The following is a 23,780-nucleotide window of genomic DNA, read 5'->3' on the forward strand; positions in this document are numbered from 1 at the left end:
GGGGGGGGGGGGGCGTCGGTCCCAACGTCAACTTCCCCGCCGGACGGCGAAGGGAAGAAGCTGGATGCAATGGGACGACTAGTTATCTCGTCAACGGCAACAACGCTTAAGGCGGCCAACGCCCTCGCAATTGTGGCCCGCTACGACAGGGAGTTATGGTTCAAGATCCGCCCCCCTGTTGGACTTCCTACCGGATGACAAGAAGGCCGAGGCCGTGGAGATCTTGCAAGAAGGCGAAGTGGCGTCGGACCACGCCATTACGGTGGCAACAGACATTGCCGACACCAGTTTCCTCCAGCTAGGCAACAGCGTTTGCCTTAGACGACGAGGTTGGCTCAAGGCGACGGATTTCCGCCAGGATGTGCAAGCCAAGGTGCTGGACATGCCATTCAACAGGAACAACCTGTTTCGGAAAACGGTGGATTTGTCCCTTTAAGCCATCAAGGCGGACACAGACTGCTAGGGCCCTAGGTGTCCTCCGGCAACAGAGGCCGTCCTTTCGGAGCGTTGGAGGCAAGCAGAGGGCCTCCAAGGGATTCGGCGGTGGCTCCTCTACGTACCGCCAAGCGGGCTGTTCCTCGTCGTAGGAAGCCTATAGAGGGCGAGGCAAGTCGGGGACCCTGCCGTCGCCAGGGAGGCCAAGGCGGCAAGGCGTCTGCCAAGCAAGATTGAACCTACAGCGGGGTCGGGCCACGCACCGAAGCACCCCGGTGGGAGGCCGGCTGGCAGAGTTCGCCAGCGTGTGGGAGTCCATCTCCACAGACCGTTGGGTGCTGGACGCCCTGGTCCAGGGGCACGCCCTCGAATTTCTAAAAAAGTGCCCCCGCATTCCACCCGTGGTCAGGAAGGAAAATCACGTCCCTCAACTACTTTTGGAGGCGAGGGCACTGCTCAGAAAAGGTGCCATCGAGCTCGTCCCGAAGAGGCTCCGGGGCTTCAGAGTATACTCAAGGTACTTCCTAGTAAAAAAGAAGACGGGAGGATGGCGCCCCATCCTGGACCTGCGACGGCTGAACAAAAACCATCAAGGCACAGAAATTCCGGATGGTCACCCTCCAGCACGTGCTGGGACAGCTGGAGGAGGGCGATTTCCTGTTGTCGTTGGATTTGGAGGATGCGTACTTCCTCATCCCCATTCTGAAAGATCACCGGAAGTTCCTCAGGTTGGTGGTCCAAGGATGGCACTACCAGTTCAAGGCCCTCCCGTTCGGATTCAAGTTGGCACCCAGGGTGTTCACCAAGTGCCTTGCACCGGTGCCGGCGCGGCTGCGCCTGCAGGGGATCCACGTCTACCCCTACCTGGACGACTGGCTCATCCGAGCAGGGACAAGGGAGCTTGCTGCGGATCACACAGCAAAGACTGTCCAGCTGCTCTCGGACCTGGGATTCTCCATCAACTTTCCTAAATCCCACCTGGTCCCATCGCAAGTCGCACTGCTTCTGGGAGCAAAGCTCGACACAGTGGCGCGCCTGGCCTCACCGTCGGAAGAAAGGACGAAGGCCATCCTGGGCAAGGTGCAGCGCCTGCTTGCCACGGATGTGGCCAGGGTGAGGTCCATCAAGTCCCTCCTCGGGATGATGTCCTCCTGCATATATCTCGTGCGCCTGTGCAGGCTTCGGATGCGCCCTCTGCAAGAGTTCGACTGTCGCTGGATCCATATGAAGGGCAGCTTCGAGGACAGGATCCCGCTCAACGAGACCTTCCGACGAGCGATCCGGTGGTGGAGCACCCGCACTCATCTGACGGCGGGCACAGACTTTCAGACCCCATCCCACCAGATAACGGTGACGACGGATGCCTCCCTGGAAGGGTGGAGAGCGCACACCGGAGAACTTCACGCGAAAAGCCTTTGGCTCCCGAAGGAGAAGACGCTCCACATCAACATCCTGGAGCTCCGTGCAGTGTTCTGGGCCCTCGGGTCCTTTCTCCCGTCCCTCAAGAGCAAGGTGGTGAGAATCTTCACCGACAACACAACCACGATGTTCTACATCTGGAAGCAGGGAGGAACCAGATCCCCAGCCCTCTCCAAGGAAGCCCAGGATCTGTCGCATTGGGCCGTCGCCCAAGGGATGTTTCTGGTGCCCTTTCATCTGGCAGGGATAAAAAACACCATTGCGACTCACTCAGCAGGGATCTGCGCTCGTGCCACGAGTGGGAACTACGTCAGGATCAAGTGGATCGACTCTTCCGACGATGGGGGGAAAACCCCATAGCGACCTGTTCGCGACAGCGACGAACTCCAAGTGCCAGAGATTCGCCAGCAGGTTTCCCCAGCCGAGGAGCATGGGCGATGCTTTCTCGTTCCCCTGGGAAGGCCTGTTCCTTTATGCGTTCCCTCCGTTGCCGTTGCTGCTCCGACTCGTCAACCAGCTCAAGAGGTCCCGGTGCAGGATGATCCTGGTTGCACCGGCGTTGCAGAGGCAGATCTGGTTCCCAGACCTTCTGGACTTGTCAGCGTCCCCACAAGTCAAGCTGCCGGCGGACGCAGATCTTCTCTCTAGAGAAGGAGGCGCCATACTTCATCACGACCCAGAGTCGCTGAACTTGCAGGCCTGGCTCCTGCACCGCTAGAGTTTGGAGGGTACGATATCCCGGCTGACTGCAGAGAAGTCCTTGCAAAAGCCAGGGCGTCCTCAACTCTCAAGTGCTACGGACATGAGTGGAAGAGGTTCTTTGTCTGGTGCCGTGCACAGAAGATTAACCCTCTACGGATTACGGTCCCCACTGTCGCTGGCCAAGGCTGGACTGGCTCACGCCTCCATCAAGATACATCTGGCTGCGATCTCCCGATAGACCAGAACCACAGGACGGGCGTCCTTGTGGTCCCATCGCCTGGTGAAGGAATTTATGAAGGGACTGTCCGATCGTTCCCGCCGGTGAAGGCCCCTGCCCCGGCGTGGGAACTCAACGTGGTGCTGACCAGGCTCATGGGGGTGCCATTCGAGCCCCTGCATTCGGCGCCGCTGAAATTCCTGTTGTGGAAGACCGCGTTTCTTGTGGCAATCACCTCCGCATGGCGAGTGGGAGAGATCCAGGCCCTATCCTGCAAGCCTCCATACTTGACTTTTCACGACACGAGGGTGGTGCTGAGGACGCACCCCTCGTTTATGCCTAAGGTGCCGTCGGACTTCTACATCAACGAGCCCTTGGTGCTACCGGTTTTCTTCCCTTCGTCTCCGGCAGTGAGGACTTTGCACTCGCTGGATGTGGCTAGAGCGCTGAAGTTCTACGTGGACCGAAAGAAGAGTTTTCGGAAAACATCACAGCTGTTTGTGAACTTTGGACCTGTGAACCAAGGGAAGGCTCTTTCGAAGGCTTCCATTTCAAGATGGCTCTCCGGCTGCATCATGCATTGTCATCGGTTTCCAAACCTACTGTTGCCCGGCCGTCCGAGAGCCCATTCAACCAGAGCGATCGCTGCTACCACGGCGTTCTTGTCTGGTGTGCCTCTGCTGGACATCTGCAGGGCTGCTACTTGGAGGTTGACGCACAGCTTCACGAGATTCTACTGCGTCGACCGGGATTCCAGGGAGGAGTCCAGAGTCGGCCAGGCAGTGCTGCGCAACCTGTTCACTTAAGGTGAGCCTGGTGGGGAGGTAAGAGATGCTTAATGTTGAGTTTTATGTAATGCTTAATGTTGAGCCTTGCCACCTCCCGTGGTTGTGCATGTGTACTGCTATGTATTCTTATTCATGAGCATTTGAATCCATGCCAGACCCCATGCTGGAGAAGGAACAAGTTACTTCTCCAGCATGGGGTCTGGCATGGATTCACATGCTCATGAATATTCCCCGTCGTCAGGCTGGGAATCCTCGGTAAGAAAAAACCAGTATCAGTTTCGTTTCTGATCTGTCTTTCGTAGTAATAACCAATCACTGGTCTCTGCGTCATACTGACCACAGCCAATGACTGCCCTCTACCTAAGCACCGCCTCTGGCAGCCATCTTCAGATTTTTACCGCACGTTCATGTGTTGGGATCCTCGTGCTATTGCTCTCGAGCGTTAGTGCTATTTTTCGCGCTTTTTCACAAAAAACTTCGATTCTTTCGGAAGCTTCTCAGGCCCGGTCTCGGAGATGGCCCAGGAGAAGGGAAGCTCGACGCCCGGAAAGCTGTTCAGGGTCTGCCCTGGATGCCAGCTGCAGAACGTCTTCAAGGAGGACGAACACTCTTTCTGCCTTTACTGCCTTCATGAGGACAAGACGCACGTGGAGAAGGACTGTGCGTTTTGCGGCAACATGTAGGAACGGACCATGAAGGACCGCCATCAACGTCTCGCCAACTGGCTGGAGGGTAAGAGCCCGTCTGGCGAGAAGAAGAAGAAATCCGAGCGGTCTTCTAAGACCTTTGAGGGCGCCCCGGCGACGGGGGCCCAACATAAGGCCAAGCACCGCGAGTCCGCTGGCACCGGGAGCGCCGAACGGTCGGGCTCTACGGGCGCCAGGCAGGGCGCACCCTCCCCGGCACCATCAACCACGAGCCAACGCTCTGGGTCGGGTAAGAGGAAGGCCGAGCACCCGGCGAAGCTCCTGGAGAGGCCCCGGTCGAGCTCTAAGGCAGAGGAGGAGCGTGGCAGTGCCCCCTCCCTCAAGGATAAGGCGGTGAGCGCACCTAAGGTGGTGAAGGCCTTGATCCATCCGACCAAGCCCTCTATCGAAACGGTCGCGGCGGCCCTGGCTCAGCCTGTGGTGGCTACACCAGTAGTGGCGACCTCAGGGCCCAGAATCTCCCTGCCTCCGCGGAGGGAGTCTTCCTTTGTGCCCATCGATAGGACCCCCGTGAAACCCTCCGTGGGGAAGAAGAAGGGGGGGCAGGGCGTCGTCGTAGATTCGGCCTCAACCTCAGAAGAGGAGCTGATCGAGGTCTTAAGCCACGGCCTAGGCGTAGAAGAAGGCCAGCCCGCCGGAATGGACCCCGACGCAGGTGACGACGACGACATCGTCGAGGATACCGACGGGGCCCCTGCTCGCCCGTCGGATTCCCCTCTGCCAGCGCCGCAAGACAACTCGGCGGCCATTTTGTTGGCCATACAGTCCTTATGCTCCGAGATGAGGACGAGGCTACCGTTACCGACGGAGGAACCTCTCCCGTCGGGGGATCCAGAACCGGGACCTTCTGGTGTTCCCCCTACCAAGAAAAGAAGGATCCATCCACCACCTCCTTTTCAACCGTCGCGCCCCGTCCAGCCCTCCTCCCCGTCCACCCGAGGGGATGATACGGGGACTGACACGGCAGCGACGGGTATGGACGACGAGGCATACGACGAGGATTTTCCGTCGTCGCCTCCCACCAGGGCTTCTCCGCCCGACGAGATCGGATCTTTCCACTCCATGATCTCCAGGGCTTCCGAGCTTTTCCAACTCTGCCCTGAGGAGAAGAAAAAGGAAGGCTTCCTTTATCAGCGGCGCGAGGCCAAGAGGAAGACGGTCCTCGCAGTGCCTCTGTTGGACGACATTTGGGATGAGGGCCTTTCCCTCCTCAAGAACCCTTCCACGACGCCAGCTAGAAGAGACCGGTACGAGAAAAAGTACCGGGTCCCGGACACGGCCCCCCTATGCCTCCGGGCGCAGCCTACCCCGGACTCCGTCGTCTCCGCGGCAGCCAGGAAGAAAGCGGGGGGGGGGTGCGGCCTCCACGTCAACTTCCCCGCCGGACGGCGAGGGAAAGAAATTGGATGCTATGGGACGTAGAGTCATCTCGTCGGCAACGACGACGATTAAAGCGGCCAACGCCTTGGCTATCGTGGCCCGCTACGACAGGGAGCTCTGGTACAAGATAGCTCCCCTGCTGGATTTTCTGCCGGACGACAAGAGGGCGGAGGCCCTTGAGATCCTGCAGGAAGGTGAGGTGGCGTCGGACCACGCCATCACCGTGGCGACGGACATCGCCGACACTGGGTTCCGCCAGCTGGGCAACGGCGTTTGCCTTCGACGTCGTGGATGGCTCAAAGCTACAGACTTTCGGCAGGACGTCCAGACCAGAGTCCTGGACATGCCCTTCGACGGGAACAACCTGTTTGGGAAGACAGTGGACGATTCCCTTCAGGCCATCAAGGCGGAGACAGAGACGGCCAGGGCCCTTGGAGTCCTGCAGCAACGACGAACGCCCTTTCGGAGCGGCGGAGGCAAGGGCGCCTCCAAAGGTTCCGGCGGCGGTTTCGCTTCCTACCGTCAAGCGGCCCGCTCGTCGTCGCAAGAGGCCTACAGAGGACGAGGCAAGTCTAGCGGACCCCGCCGTCGTCGCCAAGGAGGTCAAGGCGGCAAGGCCGCGTCCAAGCAGGATTGAACCGGCCGTGGGGTCGGGCCCCCACCGAAGCACCCCGGTGGGAGGCCGGCTGGCGGGCTTCGTCAGCGTGTGGGAGTCCATCTCCACCGACCGTTGGGTGCTGGACGCCCTGGCCCGGGGCCACGCGCTCGAGTTTCAAAGAAGGTGCCCGCGCGTCCCCCCCGTGGCCAGGAAAGAACTTCACGTCCCTCAACTTCTCCTGGAGGTAAAGGCGATGCTCAGAAAGGGCGCCATCGAACTCGTCCCAAAGAGGCTTCGGGGCTCCGGAGTCTACTCGCGATACTTCCTCGTGAAGAAGAAGACGGGAGGATGGCGCCCCATCCTAGACCTGCGACGTCTGAACAAGTTCATCAAGGCGCAGAAGTTCCGGATGGTCACCCTCCAGCACGTCCTGGGTCAGCTGGAGGAAGGAGACTTCCTATCGTCGTTGGATTTGGAGGATGCCTACTTCCACATTCCCATCCTAAAGGGGCACCGAAAATTCCTCAGATTCGTGGTCCAAGGGCGTCATTACCAGTTCAAAGCCCTTCCCTTCGGACTACGGTCGGCACCCAGGGTATTCACCAAGTGCCTCGCACCGGTGGCGGCGCAGCTGCGCCGCGAGGGGATTCACGTCTACCCCTACCTGGACGACTGGCTCATCCGCGCCAAGACGAGGGAGCTCGCCGTGGTCCACACGGCAAGGACCGTCCAACTCCTCACGGACCTGGGATTCTCCGTGAACTACGCCAAATCCCACCTGGTGCCCGCGCAAGTCGCACTGTTTCTGGGAGCGAGGCTCGACACAGTGTCCCTTCTGGCCTCCCCGTCGGAGGAGAGGACCAGGACCATCTTGGGCAAGGTGCAACGGATGTTGGTGGCCGACGCGGCCAAGGTGAGGTCCATCAAGTCCCTCCTCGGGATGATGTCTTCCTGCATCTACCTCATTCCCATGTGCAGGCTCCGGATGCGCCCGTTGCAAGAATTCCTGGATGCGCGCTGGATCCAGACGACGGGCAGCTTCGAGGAAAGGATCAAGCTCGACGAGAGTTTCCGACGAGCGATACGGTGGTGGGGCACCCGCGCGCATCTGACGGCGGGCATGGACTTCCAGACCCCAGCCCACCAGGAGACTGTGACCACGGATACCTCCCTGGAAGGGTGGGGAGCGCACACCGAAAATCTGCACGCAAGGGGACTCTGGCTCCCGACGGAGAAGTCCCTGCATATCAACGTCCTGGAGCTCCGTGCAGTGTTTTGGGCCCTCAGGTCCTTCCTTCCGTCCCTCAAGGGCAAGGTGGTGAGGATCTTCACCGACAACACCACCACCATGTTTTACATCAGGAAACAGGGCGGAACCAGGTCCCCAGCGCTGTCCAAGGAGGCGCAGGACCTGTGGCATTGGGCCGTCGCCCAAGGGATTTTTCTGGTGCCGTTTCATCTGGCAGGGATAAAAAACACCATCGCCGACTCACTCAGCAGGGAGCTGCGCTCGTGCCACGAGTGGGAACTACGGCAGGATCTGGTGGATCGCCTCTTCCGACGGTGGGGCACACCCCAGATCGACCTGTTCGCGACGGCGACGAACACCAAGTGCCGGAGGTTCGCCAGCAGGTTTCCCCAGACGAGGAGCATGGGCGATGCTTTCTCGTTCCCCTGGGAGGGCCTGTTCCTCTACGCGTTCCCTCCCTTGCCTCTGCTAATCCGGCTCGTCAACCAGCTCAAGAGGTCACGGTGCAGGATGATCCTCGTCGCACCTGCGTGGCCGAGGCAGATATGGTTCCCGGACCTTCTGGACTTGTCAGCGTCCCCGCCGATCAAGCTGCCGGCGGACGCGGATCTACTCTCCAGGGAAGGAGGCGCCATCCTCCACCACGACCCGAAGTCGCTGAACTTGCAGGCCTGGCTCCTGCAGCGCTAGAGTTTGGAGGATACGACATACCGGCCGATTGCAGAGAGGTTCTTGCAAAGGCCAGGGCGTCCTCGACTCTTAAATGCTACGGACACAAATGGAAGAGGTTCTCTGTCTGGTGCCACGCACAGAAGATTAACCCTCTACGGATTACGGCTCCCCAAGTACTGCCGTACCTGCTGACGCTGGCCAAAGCTGGTCTGGCACACGCGTCCATCAAGATTCATCTTGCTGCGATCTCCCGATACACCAGAACCACGGGGCGGACGTCCTTGTGGTCTCATCGTCTGGTGAAAGAGTTCATGAAGGGACTGTTCAGATCGTTCCCGCCGGTGAAGGCCCCGGCCCCGGCGTGGGAGCTCAACGTGGTGCTGACCAAGCTCATGGGACCTCCGTTCGAGCCTCTGCACTCGGCCCCGTTGAAGTTTCTATCGTGGAAAACAGCTTTTCTTGTGGCCATCACCTCCGCACGACGAGTGGGAGAGATCCAGGCCCTTTCCTGCAAGGCCCCGTACTTGACTTTCCACGACACAAGGGTAGTGCTCAGGACGCACCCCTCCTTCATGCCCAAGGTGCCGTCGGACTTCCATCTCAACGAACCCTTGGTGTTGCCTGTGTTCTTCCCGTCGCCTTCGTCGCCGGCTGAGAGGACTTTGCACTCGCTGGATGTGGCTAGAGCGCTGAAGTTCTACGTAGACCGCACGAAGTGTTTTCGGAAGACGTCACAACTCTTTGTGAACTTTGGACCTGTCAATCAGGGGAAGGCTCTCTCGAAGGCTTCCATTTCCAGATGGCTCTCCGGCTGTATCATGTACTGTCATCGGTTGGCAAACCGACCGCTGCCTGGCCGTCCGAGAGCCCATTCCACCAGAGCGATCGCAGCTACCACGGCGTTCCTATCTGGTGTGCCCCTGCTGGACATATGCAGGGCTGCTACGTGGAGGTCGACGCACACCTTCACGAAATTCTACTGCGTCGACCGGGATTCCAGGGAGGAGTCCAGGGTCGGCCAAGCAGTGCTGCGCAACCTGTTCGCCTGAGGTGAGCCTGGTGAGGAGGTAAGATGCTTAATGTTGAGCTTATGTGATGCTTAATGTTGAGCCTTTGCCACCTCCCGTGGTTGTGCATGTGTGTACTGCTATGTATTCTTTATTCATGAGCATGTGAATCCATGCCAGACCCCATGCTGGAGAAGGAACAAGTTACTTACCTGTAACTGTTGTTCTCCAGCATGGGTCTGGCATGGATTCACATGCGAACCCTCCCTCCTACCCCTCTGCGGCTCTTCACTTGGTCATACTGCCACTTCACGTGCTTCCAAATCTGAAGATGGCTGCCAGAGGCGGTGCTTAGGTAGAGGGCAGTCATTGGCTGTGGTCAGTATGACGCAGAGACCAGTGATTGGTTATTACTACGAAAGACAGATCAGAAACGAAACTGATACTGGTTTTTTCTTACCGAGGATTCCCAGCCTGACGACGGGGAATATTCATGAGCATGTGAATCCATGCCAGACCCATGCTGGAGAACAACAGTTACAGGTAAGTAACTTGTTCCTTACCTGTTACTGTTCTCCAGCATGGGTCTGGCATGGATTCACATGCGAACCCTCCCTCATGCCCCTCTACGGCTCTTTACTTGGTCATACTACCACTTTGTGTGCTTCCAAATCTGAAGATGGCTGCCAGAGGCGGTGCTTAGGTAGAGGGCAGTCATTGGCTGTGGGCAGTATGACCCAGAGACTAGTGATTGGTTACTACTGAGAAAGACAGATCTGAAACGAAACTGATACTAATTTTTTTTCTTCACCGAGGATTCCCAGCCTGACAACGGGGAATATTCATGAGCATGTCAATCCATGCCAGACCCCATGCTGGAGAACAACAGTTACAGGTAAGTAACTTGTTCCTTAGGCAATAATAAATATTGTCGACGGATAAATGGGGACTGAGGAGTGGAACTGGTTGGTGGAGTCAGGGTTGCGCATGCTCCCAGGGCCTCACCCCCATGCGCCTCTAAATTTAAAGGCAGAGGTGGTTTTTCTGGCGAAAAGGGTTCCGTCTTTCATCCCTAGGAAGGGTCACCCATACAATATGGAGGAAAGGGGCCTAAGGACGTTAGTCACTGCGGTGAGTAACTTGTAATTTCTCTCCTAGGGGGAGACCTTTCCCATGAGGCCAGGGCGGTACGTCCATAATACAATAGTCCCCCAGGGGGTGGTTCACCCCGGGAGGATCGCATGGAGGAGGAACCCCCTTATGGGATTATGGATGACTATATTCAGAGGATGCAATATGCCCACGCATTAGTGCCCCTAAACCCCTCTCCAATGTTCAATCCTCCCCACCCTTGTTTTGATGAGACCAATATATTTTAGTCCGGTTAGTCAATCTAATATACTTGACAAAGTGCAAACCCTAGAAAATGCAATTTGTTACACCTAACTCTGACATGTACTGAGAAGATGATGATGATCGGGAGTCAAAGGATCACTATCGAAAAGCTGAATGAGCGCTCTAGTTTCCCAACAAACGTGATTGGCCCAAAGCCGCTCCCTTTTACCAACGCTGGAGTTTAAATGTCAGACAACTGAGATGCAGAAGTGAGACGATCCTCCAAGGAGGAAACAGGCAAGCCGTGCCACAGCTAGCATGATGAAAACCAGCTGGAGGGAAGCCAAGAAACGAGGAAGAGGAGAATGTGAGCAAGGTCCCAGAAGTCAGGACAGCTCACGTTATTGCAGTCTGTAACCTCCCAGCATCCACAGCACAGGTGAAGCACCCAACAGAGTGGATGCACCGTCAGGAAGAAGGGTAAGGAGGATAATCTTTTGAACTGTCTATTGACCTTTGTAGACACAGTGCAGGCTTTAGGGGCTTTCAAAAGGAGAACACCACTATAATGACTTTAGGGGAAAAGATTACAGCCCTAACCTTGGAGGCCTACAGCTTTGAAAAGGTCTTTATTTTTGACACTTTTTGCCCAAGACACTGGCAACGTTTGTTATTTGGAACCACAAAGAACATGTCACTTTAGGAAGAGATCATCCTTGTACAGTTCATTTATGCTATTAGTGTTGGGGACAAAAGTAGGCTTTTTGAGGCACAGTAGGGACGGACTTTATAATTTGAGCAGTCTGACAATTTCATTAGTTTTCCTAGAGCAGGGAGACCCCACTTAGTTATAGGGACAGAGAGGCATTTTTCTAACCCTTTCTCATATGATGTTTCTGCACATAACATGCCCCCATTGTGTCCGAGCCTTACTTCTGACCCCTCACAGTAAGTGAATGTTCATATTTTTTTCTGTTGGTACTTTCTTTTAAATGCCTAAGCTGCCAGAGTCTAACCTCGGCATTTTTCACGCTCATGTGAAAGCGCCATCTTTGATGCCCCTTGGTCTCAATATAACAATTTGAGTAAATTTTGCATTGCATCTCAAGCTACTTCAAAAGGAGAACAAGATGATATCCCTCAGAACTTTACCACACTGATTTCTTTTCCTGCCTACAAATTAAATGAGCGTGGTTGAAATCCTGTTTAGTTCATGGGTAAACTCTTCAAACTGTCTAGACTGTGTAAAGGAGCAAGAATAATAAATTGGTCTTTGTTCCCCTTGAGGTCACAACATATGAGTGTCTCATATGTAAGTAATATGGTGTTTTTGTAGGTTGTCCCCTTCATTTGAAATGTTGAGCTACTTTTGCCTGTAAAACACCATCTTTTACTGGACTGTTTTGGTAGTTCTAAACGTAAAGTTTTCAATTACAAAAATGTGTGTATTCCCACACTCTGGAGTGTCTACAATCACATTTGTAGCTCTTTCACACAGAAGAAATAGTGTTTTGCTTATAAGTCTTGTCTCAGCCACAAAGGCAGTCTCATCTTGAGTCAGAAACCACCCATAGAACATGTTGTTTGAGCCATGTTCGTTCTCAGTAGAGGGGCTCCAAAATGTGGATCTATTTTCAGATATACAAAGTGTTTTATAAAGTCTTACTCCTGTACGAGCACAGTATATCTACCATCATCTTTATATTTCTCTAGGACACAGTAAGTGATCTTGCCTGCAGCTGGACAGTAATGTTGTTCGCTTTGTCATGAGCCTTTTTCTAAACAGTTTTGACTATAGGTGAGCAGGGACTGAGGCTTAGCAAATTTATGTCAAGGATAACTCAATGTAGCAGAGCGTAATTCAACATATCCATTAGCTTACATCTTGGTATAATAGAAACTTTGTTTGACTGGTCAATTAGCCTGACAAGCCCATTTTATATCTAAAGTGACATAATTATATTTCGGTAATCCAGGACAACATGAATGAGGGGTGGCATTGGCAATTTTTAGTCACCCTTTATTTTTCAATCAGCTTGTATTCATTAGTTATGTAACAGGGTTCATTGGAGTTATGGCAACTAATACATTTGTTAATTTTTTTGTTAAATGTTTTCAAAATCGCATTGCTTATGTGGTTTTTTTTTTCTGTTGACAGAGAGTTCAGAAGAGGACGATGCCCCTTCCTTTGCACCTTCGAGCTCTGTTGATGGCAATAACACAGACTCTGAGTTTGAGAAAGGTTCAAAACGTAAAAGCAAGAATCCTGATGCACCAAAAAACACACCACTAAAAGATGAGTATGAATTTGATGAGGATGATGAAGAGGACAGACTCCCTCCAGCTGATGATAAACATTTGTTAAAAAAAGAATTCCGAAAAGATGGTAAAGAAGACTGTGTGATTGCTATACCTAAAATGGAAGTAAAATCTTTTTGTAAGAATGCACCTGCACCAAAGAAAGCTGCCCGTCGCATCTTATCTGATACGTCCGATGATGAGGATCGGCGCATCACTGGTCCTTCCTCAGACAAGCTAATGCTTACAGTCCATGCTGTTTTGCCAATCTGTAAACCTCGGGAGCCATCCATTACAAAGCAGAAAGAGAAAAACAAAGTAAAAAAAAAACGGAAGAAGGACACAAAAAGCAAGGAGGTGCGATTAGGCAAAAAGAAAGGCATGTTTTGCTCCTCAGAGTCTGAATGTGAACACTTGGTGAGTTCAGAGGGAGGGGTTCTCTCTTTGGAAAGTACAAACTGTGTGAAAGCCCCTCCATTGGTGCTTAAAGATTCCTCATTGTTTAGTTCTCTTTCTACCTCTTCCACCTCTTCTCATGTGAGCATAGCATCACAAAAACATAACTCTAGCCTTCCAGAACAGCATAATAAACATTGGAGAACAGACAATTGGAAAACAATATCTTCTCCTGCTTGGTCTGATGTCAGCTCCTTGTCAGACTGCCCGAGAACAAGACTGACCAGTGACTCAGACTATACATCAGAGGATTCATGCTTGGAAGCTGTAAAGCAAGTTCGTAAAAAACAAGATAGTAGAAAAAAAAATAATCAACATAACAGTGTCTTGGAGAAAAAGAATACATTTCATCCGAATTTGGATGGGACAATTTCAAAGTTGGACAAAGAGGGTAAAGTGGTAAAAAAGCATAAAATGAAACACAAACATAAAAACAAAGACAAGGGTACATGTCCATCTAATCAAGACATGAAAATGGTTAAGGGTCTATATGACCATGAGGAATCTAAGCAAAAGAGTGAAAAGGTTTTAATTTTAGATTCTGAACCCCATATTGAAAGTAAAATCAAAGTGCTGAAGCATGAGAGGGAACATTCAAAAAAAGAAGACAGATTGTTTAAATTAAAGTGTGAAGAAAAAGACTGGTCTCGCAAAGGGGAGGTTAAGGCTTCCAAAGATGAGAAACTGGTAAAGAAAGGGAAAGATGTAAATAAAGATGGCAGCAAAGGTTCCAAAGATGAGAAAGAAAGGCCTAGCAAATCTGAAAAAGAGAAACTGAAGGAGAATTTTCCCAAGACAGAAAAGACCAAAACACACAAAGATGAGAAAAAGAAAAAATCAAGAGACAAACCAGCAAAACTTGAAAAAAAAGGGGTCTTAAAAGACGAGCAGACGACAAAAATTGAGAAAGATGTATTTTTTAAAGCTGAGAAAGAAAAATTTAAGAAGGAAAAGACTTTCAAAGAGGAAACAGTCTTTGAGGAGCTAAGTAACAGAAGCCAGTTTGTGGATTGCGAGGATGCAAAGTTTTGTGCGTCTGATGACCAGCAGGAATTGTGGTTCTCAGATTTAACATCAGACTCTTTTGACTTTAAAGAGGACAGTTGGGATTGTCCAGAAACCGAGTATGGGGAGAGCAAGAATGAAACGTTAAAATGTATTATTGAAACTGTGAAGGTAGAAACTAAAGATAAAAAGAAAGATAAAGCAGGTAAAGAGCGGAAAGAGTCTGAGAAATATAACGACAAGGAGTCTTTAAAGAAGAAAGAGCGAGACTATGCTGACAAAATCCCAGATAAAAGGGACCAAATTGATAAACATAAAAGTACATCTGATTATATGATTGAGGACAAAAAACGAAAGGATTCTGCAGAGAGCATTAAAGACAGGAAAGATTCGAGTGAGACCAGCAAAGAGCGAAAAGATTCATTGGATAGCCTGAAGGAGCGAAAAGACAAAGTGAAGCAGGAGGACCAGTCCAGAGAAGGGGTTAGAGAGTATGGCTCTGAAATGTTTTTCAAAGACCCATCAGAATCTGAGTTTAGTGGCAAGGTGGTTGAAGCTCGTGAAAGGCATCATTCTGGAAAGGAAAAGGACAAAAAGGAACCTTCTGAGAAGGACAGAAGGGAGAAGCTGAAGCCAGAGAAACATCGTGAGAAAGCTAAAGAAACAGAAAAGGTTCTCTTGGAGAAGACCCCAAAGGATAAAGATACTGAAAAAGGTTACAGAGAGAGAAAAGATGCAAAAGACAAATATAAAGATTTGCATAGCAAAGAAAAAAAGCCATCTGAGCACATTAAAGATAAGGAGAAAAAGATACCTGCTGGTAGAGAGAGAGACTTTGACAAGAGAGAAGATAAAAAGGTGAAAGAGAACTGGTATTGCATTGCTGATATTTTCACTGATGAGAGTGAAGACGAGACCAATTTAAATGCAAGTGGTTTTAAAGCAGGTGATTCTTTTGGCGAACACAGCAAGGACACATGCCAAGAGAAAGATGCTATCACAGAGAAAGTCCTATATCCCTCCGACAAACATAGAAAGTATTCTTCAGACAGGCAGCATTCTTCAGAAAGAACTAAAGAAAAAGATTCTAAAGATAAAAAAAGAGAAAGGTCCTTGACAGATGGTGTTAAAGATAAAAAGGAAAAGAGTTCTGTAGAGAAACACAGAGATAAGAAGGACAAAGATGTGTTGGAGAAGTACAAAGACCGGAAGGACAGGGTATCTGTTGATTCAAACCAAGAAAAGAAAAATAAACAGAAACTGATAGAAAAAATTGACAGGAAACAACCTGGTGATGACCGGTTGAAAAATAAACACAAGGACAGGCCTGATAAAGAGCATGTAAAGAGGCGCGAGTCTTCCAAAAGCAACGAGGGTGAGAAAAGTGTGCTGGAGAAATTAGAAGAAGCAGCCCTTCAAGAATTCCATGATGAGTCATTTGATAAAATAAGTGAATTATCCTCAGACAGCTTCACAGACCAGGTTCAGGATCCAGGAATTTTGAACCTCTTTGATTTGTCTACACTCTCCCATTCAGACACATCTCAGGATAAATTCAAAGATGCCATGCCTTTGCCAAGCTTACCAGACAAACTGAAAGAGAGAGAGAGGCATAGGCACTCTTCTTCCTCATCTAAAAAAAGCCATGAAAAAGAAAAGGCTAAGAAAGAAAAGTCTGAAAAGAAGGAAAAAACGGATACTAGAGATTTGTGTAGCAGAAAGGACTCCGTACAGAGTGAAAAAGATCATTCCGCTTTAGATTTTGATGGGTGTAGTATTTCCTGTAGTGTAAAAACAGAGACTGAGGAAGAATTTGATAAAAGTGTTGACTTCACTTCATCCGATAAGAAGAGCAAGCACGAATATGATCGTGAACCATCAAAAAAGATTGACAAAGACAAAGCCTATGGTGTTACCAACAATCTGTCAAAAGAAAAGAAAAGGAAGGACAAGCATCGTGAAAAGAGCAAAGATGACAGAGAAAAGCACAGAGAAAAACATGTAGATGGAGCTTCCAGGCACCATAAAGAAGACCAAAAATCTCTTCTGAAAGAAAAAGAAAGTCCTCAAGTTGTCATGTTCAAGGAGCGGTCGAAGGATGAGTGTGTCAAGCTAAATGAAAATAAACAGAAAGACAGGGTAAAGGAAAGCCACGAGAAAGACAAGGGAGAAGCTACCAAGATAAGCATCATAAATGATAGATTGCCACCTGCCAAAGATGTAAGCAAGAAAGATAACAGGCCACGGGAAAAGCTTTTAGGCGATGGTGATCTAATGATGACTAGCTTTGAAAGGATGCTCAGCCAAAAGGATTTGGAAATTGAAGAACGACACAAGAGGCATAAAGAAAGAATGAAGCAAATGGAAAAAATGAGACACAGGTCTGGAGATCCCAAATTAAAGGATAAGAACAAATCCTCAGAAGAAGCACGTAAAAGAAACTTGGATCTTGCCACAAAAAAAACACTTGAGCAACAGAAGGATAAAAAGCTCAAGGAGACTGGACCTCTAAACCCTTTGCTGTCCCCAGAACATAAAACTCAGCCTGCTATGGGAATGGATTCAAAAGATTGGCTCAATGGCCCTATAATGAAAGAACTGTTACCAGCTTCACCGAGACCAGACCAAGGTCGACCAACTGGCGTTCCCGCACCAGCATCTGTCGTGTCCTGTCCAAGCTACGAAGAAATAATGCAGATACCGAGGACTCCATCGTGTAGCAATGAAGACTATACAGATTTGATGTTTGATTGTGCCGATTCTCAGCATTCCTTGCCCATATCAGCCATGTCAATGAATGCCTGCTCACCATCCTTTTTTGACAGGTACTCCAGTGCTTCTAGTGGGCTATCCGAAAACCAAAGTAACACACCAACCAGACCCATTGCCTCCACAAATCTTTATCGCTCATTCTCTGTAGATCTCAGAAGAGCATCTGAAGAAGAATTTGGTGTTGGGGAGAATAGGTTTTTCAGGCAACAAAGTGTTCCTGTCCCATCAAATTATGACTCCCCCGTGCGACAACTAAATGAAAAGATTTCCCATCCTACTACTCCCATTGATAAGTTTCCCTGTTTGTCTCCAGGATATTACTCGCCAGACTTTTGCATCCCATCGCCTAAGGTAGAATCTATGCATTGTTCTTCTGGACCATTTGCTGGAGTTACTCACTCACCCGAAAGCATCTACACTGGTCTTAAAGCAAAATCTTCCCCTTCACATAGAGATGAGGTTTTAGCCCCTTCCATTGAAAGCGCTGTTCCCCCTGATCTTGATATACATTTAGACTCTGTTGAAAACCAACAAGCTACTGCATCTATTTTGCCTCCTGAGACTAGCTGTTTATCACCTGCCGTGTGTACTCAGTCTGGCTGCTTGTCCCCTGGTGAACATGTATCGTCTACTGATCACAGGTTTCACTCTGCCGAGCATCATTTTTTAAATCCTGAACCCAATTATAATCCACCTGAACCCTTTTCACCATCGGCACCTGGATATACTCCTTCAGAGACTAGTTTTACACCATCAGAGCCTGTATTGGAACTTGGCTTTATGCCATTAGAACCTGGAACGGAAATTGGCTTTAAACCATCCGAGCCAAGTTTGGAGCCTGGTTATGCAGCATCCGAATGTGATGTGAAGTCTGATTTTATTTCACCAGAATCTGTCTTTGACCCTAGTTTAACTCCATCAAAGTCTGACTTTGAGCCATCCGAGCCTTTGTTTAAAGCTTCAAAGCCCAACATTCCACTATCAGTCCCTAAGTGTACAGCTTCAGAGCTCGAGTTTGATTCATTGAAGCCTAGCTTGGCACCTGCAGAATGCGTTTTGGCTCCTTCCGAATTTGAACTAGCACCTGCTGAGCCGGTGCATGGGCCTTCCGAGCCGGTGCATGGGCCTTCCGAGCCGGTGCATGGGCCTTCCGAGCCGGTGCATGGGCCTTCCGAGCCGGTGCATGGGCCTTCCGAGCCGGTGCATGGGCCTTCCGAGCTGGGGCCTGCCGAGCCGATGCTGAGGCCTGCCGAACCAGTCCTGGGGTCTGCAGAGCCAGAGTTATCACTTAATGAGCCAGGCTTTACTTCTTCAGAACCCAGCTATAAAGATTTGGAGCAGAGTTTGGAGTCTGGTTTTGCACCTTTGAATACAGACTATAAGAATTCACAGCCTGGCTTTACATCATCAGGATCAGGGTTTTTACCATCAGAGCCTAGTTTCCTTTCATCAGAAACTAGATTTGTACCACCTGTTGAAGAACATCCTTTCAGATCTAGTATTCCAGAAGAGAACTCTTTGGCCTGGGCCAGTACTCCCCCAACAAATGCCGATTTTGTTGTTGCCCCAAGTTTGATTGGCAATGCTTCAGAGCATACTGTAAGCTGGTCTATAGGGTCAGGACTTGTAATTAAATCTCCAAGATGCTCTGAATCCCCCAAACCCTTTAGTTCTCCGAGCACAGTGCCTTCCCTATCTGTACCTTTCATTGCCACAGATTCCCCTTACCCTGTCTCTCCCATTTCGTACCAATTGGCATCAGAAACTGGATTTGAGGGCTCAAAAGAAGTTGAACTTCAACGGGTTACGACACCTTCAAATGAACAAATCCCCCTCATGTCTCCCACCCCACTAGATACTTTCTTTACCACATGCAGATCACTTTCTGGTGAATCTTCTGGAATGCCGCTAGAACCACCTTATATGCCTACAGAAACACAGACAAAGTCTATATCCACCTCGGATACTCATTTTCTGAGAGTTAATAGTATGGAACCTGCAAGTAGAGATGAACCAGAAACCTGGTCTGATCCCTTTGCAAATTCAGGCGATGAACTCGATCTTGGACCTTTCTCATTGCCAGATTTGCCCCTTCCAGTTGAAGTTGTTGGTCCAGATTCTGAAATAGCAGAACCATCGTCTCTTGAGGAAGAGAATAACATGACTGCCGTGATAACTGTTAGCAGTGTGCAAACAGATGGATTTGTACCAGAGGAATCATCCAACAACTTGGAACTTATACCACATGATCAGCGTGTTGGTCTCCCTGCTCTGGAAACAGACTTCCAATCTGCTAATCAAAACCCATTGGCAACATCCCCAGAAACTGTAGGAGACAATTTAACTGTTGAGGAGGGAAAAGATGTATGCAATTCAGAAACCCTTGGGCTTACCTCCGAGTCATTACAGCTTACTTCCTCGGACCAAAAAGAGACTTTAACAAATAATTTAGCTGTGCAAATGTCAGAAACCGCTGTGGATAGCGGTGCACATAAATGTCTGTTAGAGTGTGCCCTTGTACAGGACAACGCCTTGCAAGAGGGAACACCACTGGAGATTGTTGAGACGGCTCCTGCCCATACTGACATTTTGCAAAGTGATATGCAGTCAGCAGAACCAGCACACCCACCACAAAAAACAGTAATTGAAGTTCCAAAAGTATGTAAAATTGAAGATCTTCCTCAGCGAATAACTCGAAATAGGGCTCAGATGCTGGCTAACCAGAATAAGCACAATGCAATAACTGGTGAGAAAGAGCTTGTCCCAGTGTCAACTCCATCAACGCGCACTAAGTGCCGAATGTCTGAGGAGGATGATACTCAGGCTCAGCATCCACGCAAACGCAAATTTCAACGTCCTAATCAGCAGCTTCAGCAGCATATAATCACCACCACCCAGCAAACCAGGGAGATGATCCAGCAGACACTTGCAGCTATTGTTGATGCCATAAAGCTGGATGATATTGAACCCTATCACAGTGATCGATCAAACCCATATTTTGAATATCTTCAGATCAGAAAAAAGATTGAAGAGAAACGGAAAATACTCTGCTACATTACGCCCCAGGCTCCTCAATGTTATGCAGAATATGTTACCTACACTGGTTCTTATCTGCTTGATGGCAAACCTCTTAGCAAACTCCACATTCCAGTGGTAAGTTGTTACTGTTTATGCTAGTATAATCTGTGGTAGTGGAAAAATGCTTAAAAAAATATTAGTGGTTTGAAATTAAATGTTGACGTCGTCTAACTGGAAATGTGATCAAATCCGATACAACATGCTTCATTTTTAAATGCTTGTTGTCCCTTTTGCTGTCAGAATGTAACCTTTGTATGAGATTCTTTTGCAACCTATCTTTTCTAGGTTCACATAGATGTGGTTTTTAAACCGCTCTTTTTTTGCCGTTGGGTTCTTGGCAATGAACGAAAATGGGAGGGAATCTTCTACTATGGAAACAGGAATGCTTTCATGGAACACCAAAATATGATATGGTTATTAGGGCCATGATTGTTGATGAGAAGATTTTTACAGGCATCAGAAGACAAGACCGATACTCTCCCACCTTAACAAGAGCATAAGGGACCTGTGTAACAATCAACAGCAGTTCACTGGTTCAGCAGACAGGCCAAATGGGCCAGGCCCAGATATGTTACTCAAGAAGGGATTGGCCACATTGGTGAGGTACACTGAGCAATGAAAAGGGATTTGAAAAGGACATTTGACAGGGGTGGGCACAATCCAGAGAAACAGTTCTGCAACAAAATGTGCACATAGGCTTAATTTTCTGAATTGCACCCTGCCCGTACTTGGCTCTTCCTATGCAAATTTGATATAATTATGTGGCCAAAATTACAGCAAAATTGTGAAATGTTCATGCAGGAAATGCCCATTTTCAGGGGGTTTATGTACTGTGGTTTTACCACTCCTCCACCCCCCAACCCCAGGAAGGGTGAAGGCAATATATGGTAATATTGTGCCTTGTTTTCGCTTAGTCTGCAGAAATGCCTCCCATTCAAACAGACACCAAACATAGCTGATCAAGGTGGCAGTGTGTGCAGCGATGGACTCCCGGGATAAGATGGGCAGCAGCTTTCTCAATTACCAGGAGTCCACTCAGTAGGTTGGTAGGAAGGCCAAGTTATAGCCAATTTCTTATGAACCAGGAGTGAGTCTACCTGGGTACAATGTGCCATGGCTTTAACAAATGGATGAAAAAGAGGATCTCATACAAGAGTTTTAAGGGTAAAATGAAATCCGCTGGTAGTGACTGTAAGAAACTCGTCCAGTCCAACAGGGCCATGGTTTAAGCGTAGAAAGGTTGCCCCGCTCATGTAGCGTAAACTGAAAGTGCAGTAATGCTGAACATAGTGCAGCGGCCTGGAGGCAAGTGAAAAAGACTGGCAGGGGAGCTTGGGACCTGTAAAGCTCTGGAGGTGAACCAGGCAACCAGTTAGTAAAAACTGCACAGAGTTAGGGAGAAGAAGGATGATGGGGAGACGGAGGGTGGGGAGAAAAGGTGTAGGGTGGCATTCAGGTTGCAGATTGTTTAGACTGGAATTTGAGGGAAGCCTGTGTTAGGCAGAATCCTGTGCAGTGCCCTTAGGGACCACTACAAACAATTAAGACTACAGATGGTAATATAAGTTTTACCTTTGTTACAAGCCTGTACTACTATGTCATAGTGGTAGCAGTAGCGGAGCAGCCAGGCTTATCTCAAGTGTATATGAGCAGTAGCAGAGATTACACAAAGGGACCACAATTACTGTGACTCAAGCAAGCACTGACTCAAGGTTTCAGGTAAAAAAAATAGAAGTACATTTATTTTTAAACCGTTTGTTATAAATACAACACTTCTATTAATTCAAAACCACACGTAAAATATACTACAACCACCAATTCACTTTGTACGGTATAACTTCAAGGTAAGTACCCTATGTTTTAACGACCGGTGTTGTGAAACAAAAGACGTTACCGGGAATACATATGCAATCTATTTTTGACAGTAATGACAGTTTGGTCTTACTAAAGATGCGCGTATCCGCGGCAAGAAATGTTACAGGGGCAGAAACACACTTAGCACCTCAGTTACCCAGAGAGAGTTGGGGGCAAAAATCATAGGCAAAACTTTTGTCAATGCAGACCGAATCGGAGAACACTCATGGACAGAAATTCAAGAGTCAATAGGCCGGAGCCAGTGTCAAGTGGAACCGGGTTCCTGTTGTCGAGGATCTCACAGTCGGACAGTTCAAGATTCACTGTAGCCAAGAGTACTTAGATATTGTCAATGGAGGAAGAAAAAGTTATAAGAAGGAGGGAAGATGGGGGCAAGCCTTGTAGGAGGAGAAAAGGGATTCAGACTAATTCCTCAAACAGAACACAGTGCCTTATTCAATGAAGAAGCTGGTGCCACGGTAGTTGTTCCTGGTAGTTTCCATGGTTCCTGGAGCTTCGGCAAGAAGGACGACATCTGGAGGGGTCTGCACCACACAGGGATGAAACCGGCAGCAGCGACGGTAAATAAAAGGCGCGCGCCTTAAAAAACAGGAGAGGTTCTTCAGATGGCTATCCGGACCACTACAGCAGTGTGCAGCGATTTCGACCACGAAGAGGATCCTCTGGCTGTGGAAGGTGAGCTGGTTATCCCCACCAGGCTCAAGGGAAGAAGACTCTGGACTGGATCTTCTCTGGTCGCCGAAGGGTAGATCGCTTAGGACTGCAGCAGGGCTTCACCGGGATGGGATAGTTGCAGCAGCCGACTTCTTCTCTGCTTCTCTTTGGTTCCTTGTAGTTCCAGTGGCGACTCTGACTTCCAGCCCAAGAGTCCTGCCTTTTATGTGAAAATCCCCCATTCACACAGCCTGGCTGTCAATCACGCAGCAGGGGGTTGTCCAGCCCGGACAACCACCTCAGCCAATTATGGCAAAGTGCGACTTGGGTTTCCTAGTATACCCTGTGCAGGGGTTGACTACACCGCTCCCTCACATTCAGCCCACCTAGACACCCAGGTGCCTAGGGGAGGGCTTCTAGGCAGAAGCCAGCCAGAAGACAGTGAACAAAGAAGGCAAACCTGGTTTGCCGTGCAAAGTAAAATACAAGAAGGGCTTTAACAAAAAGAAATGGCGAATAAACCCGACCAGAGCCAAAAGAAATAGTGTTTGGTCAAGCGGGTTTTTGTTCGACTCTAATATAATAGCCTAAAACAATACCATGTTTATATAGTATAATCGCGGTAGAAAAGTTAGGGTAGATACCACTGCCACCAGCAAAGTCTAAATGTTAAAAGAGCGCAACAATGCTCTAGGAGGTACAAATAAAATGGTCTAAAGATTAACCCTTTCCAGTATTCCATGTAAGATGGGGTGTACTGGATCTGTGGTTAAATAACTATGTAAAGTTAATGGCATCATTACCCTTTTCTGGGGGACAGTAGTCAGCCTCAGAAATGGAGTCGGTGGGAAGTCTAAAAGACAACCCTGTGTCACTGCACTGAAGGTGCTGTGTAACACACAAAAGAAGGGGGGGCTACTGAAGTGGTGTACTCCAGAGTCCACAATCACAAAAACAGATGAAATACACATGGCAAAACATGGGTAAGAGTGGGGGGGGGGGAGCTCACTCTTACCAAGTGAAATAAATAAACTCCAGAAATCCAGCAAAGCTGCTTGGGACTCGCTAGGTGAGGGAAAAATTAGCCATAACATGAGAATTCTCCCTAACAGCCTGTGAATGTCAAAAATGAG

General features: G+C 49.4%; 1 protein-coding gene across 7 annotated transcripts in view; it reads left to right on the forward strand.

Moving 5' to 3' along the window:
- ANKRD11 (ankyrin repeat domain containing 11) overlaps positions 1-23,780 on the forward strand; it is a 1,995,649-nt gene that overhangs the window by 1,581,362 nt on the left and 390,507 nt on the right. For all 7 annotated transcript variants that reach the window (XM_069635589.1, XM_069635598.1, XM_069635590.1 and 4 more), the window contains one exon: positions 12,668-20,193. In XM_069635589.1, coding sequence (XP_069491690.1) covers positions 12,668-20,193 — 7,526 coding nt within the window. The remainder of the gene's footprint in view (positions 1-12,667; positions 20,194-23,780) is intronic.

This window comes from Ambystoma mexicanum, chromosome 1q, assembly GCF_040938575.1.
Source record: "Ambystoma mexicanum isolate Mex_15411 chromosome 1q, UKY_AmexF1_1, whole genome shotgun sequence".
Classification (NCBI taxonomy): domain Eukaryota; kingdom Metazoa; phylum Chordata; class Amphibia; order Caudata; family Ambystomatidae; genus Ambystoma; species Ambystoma mexicanum.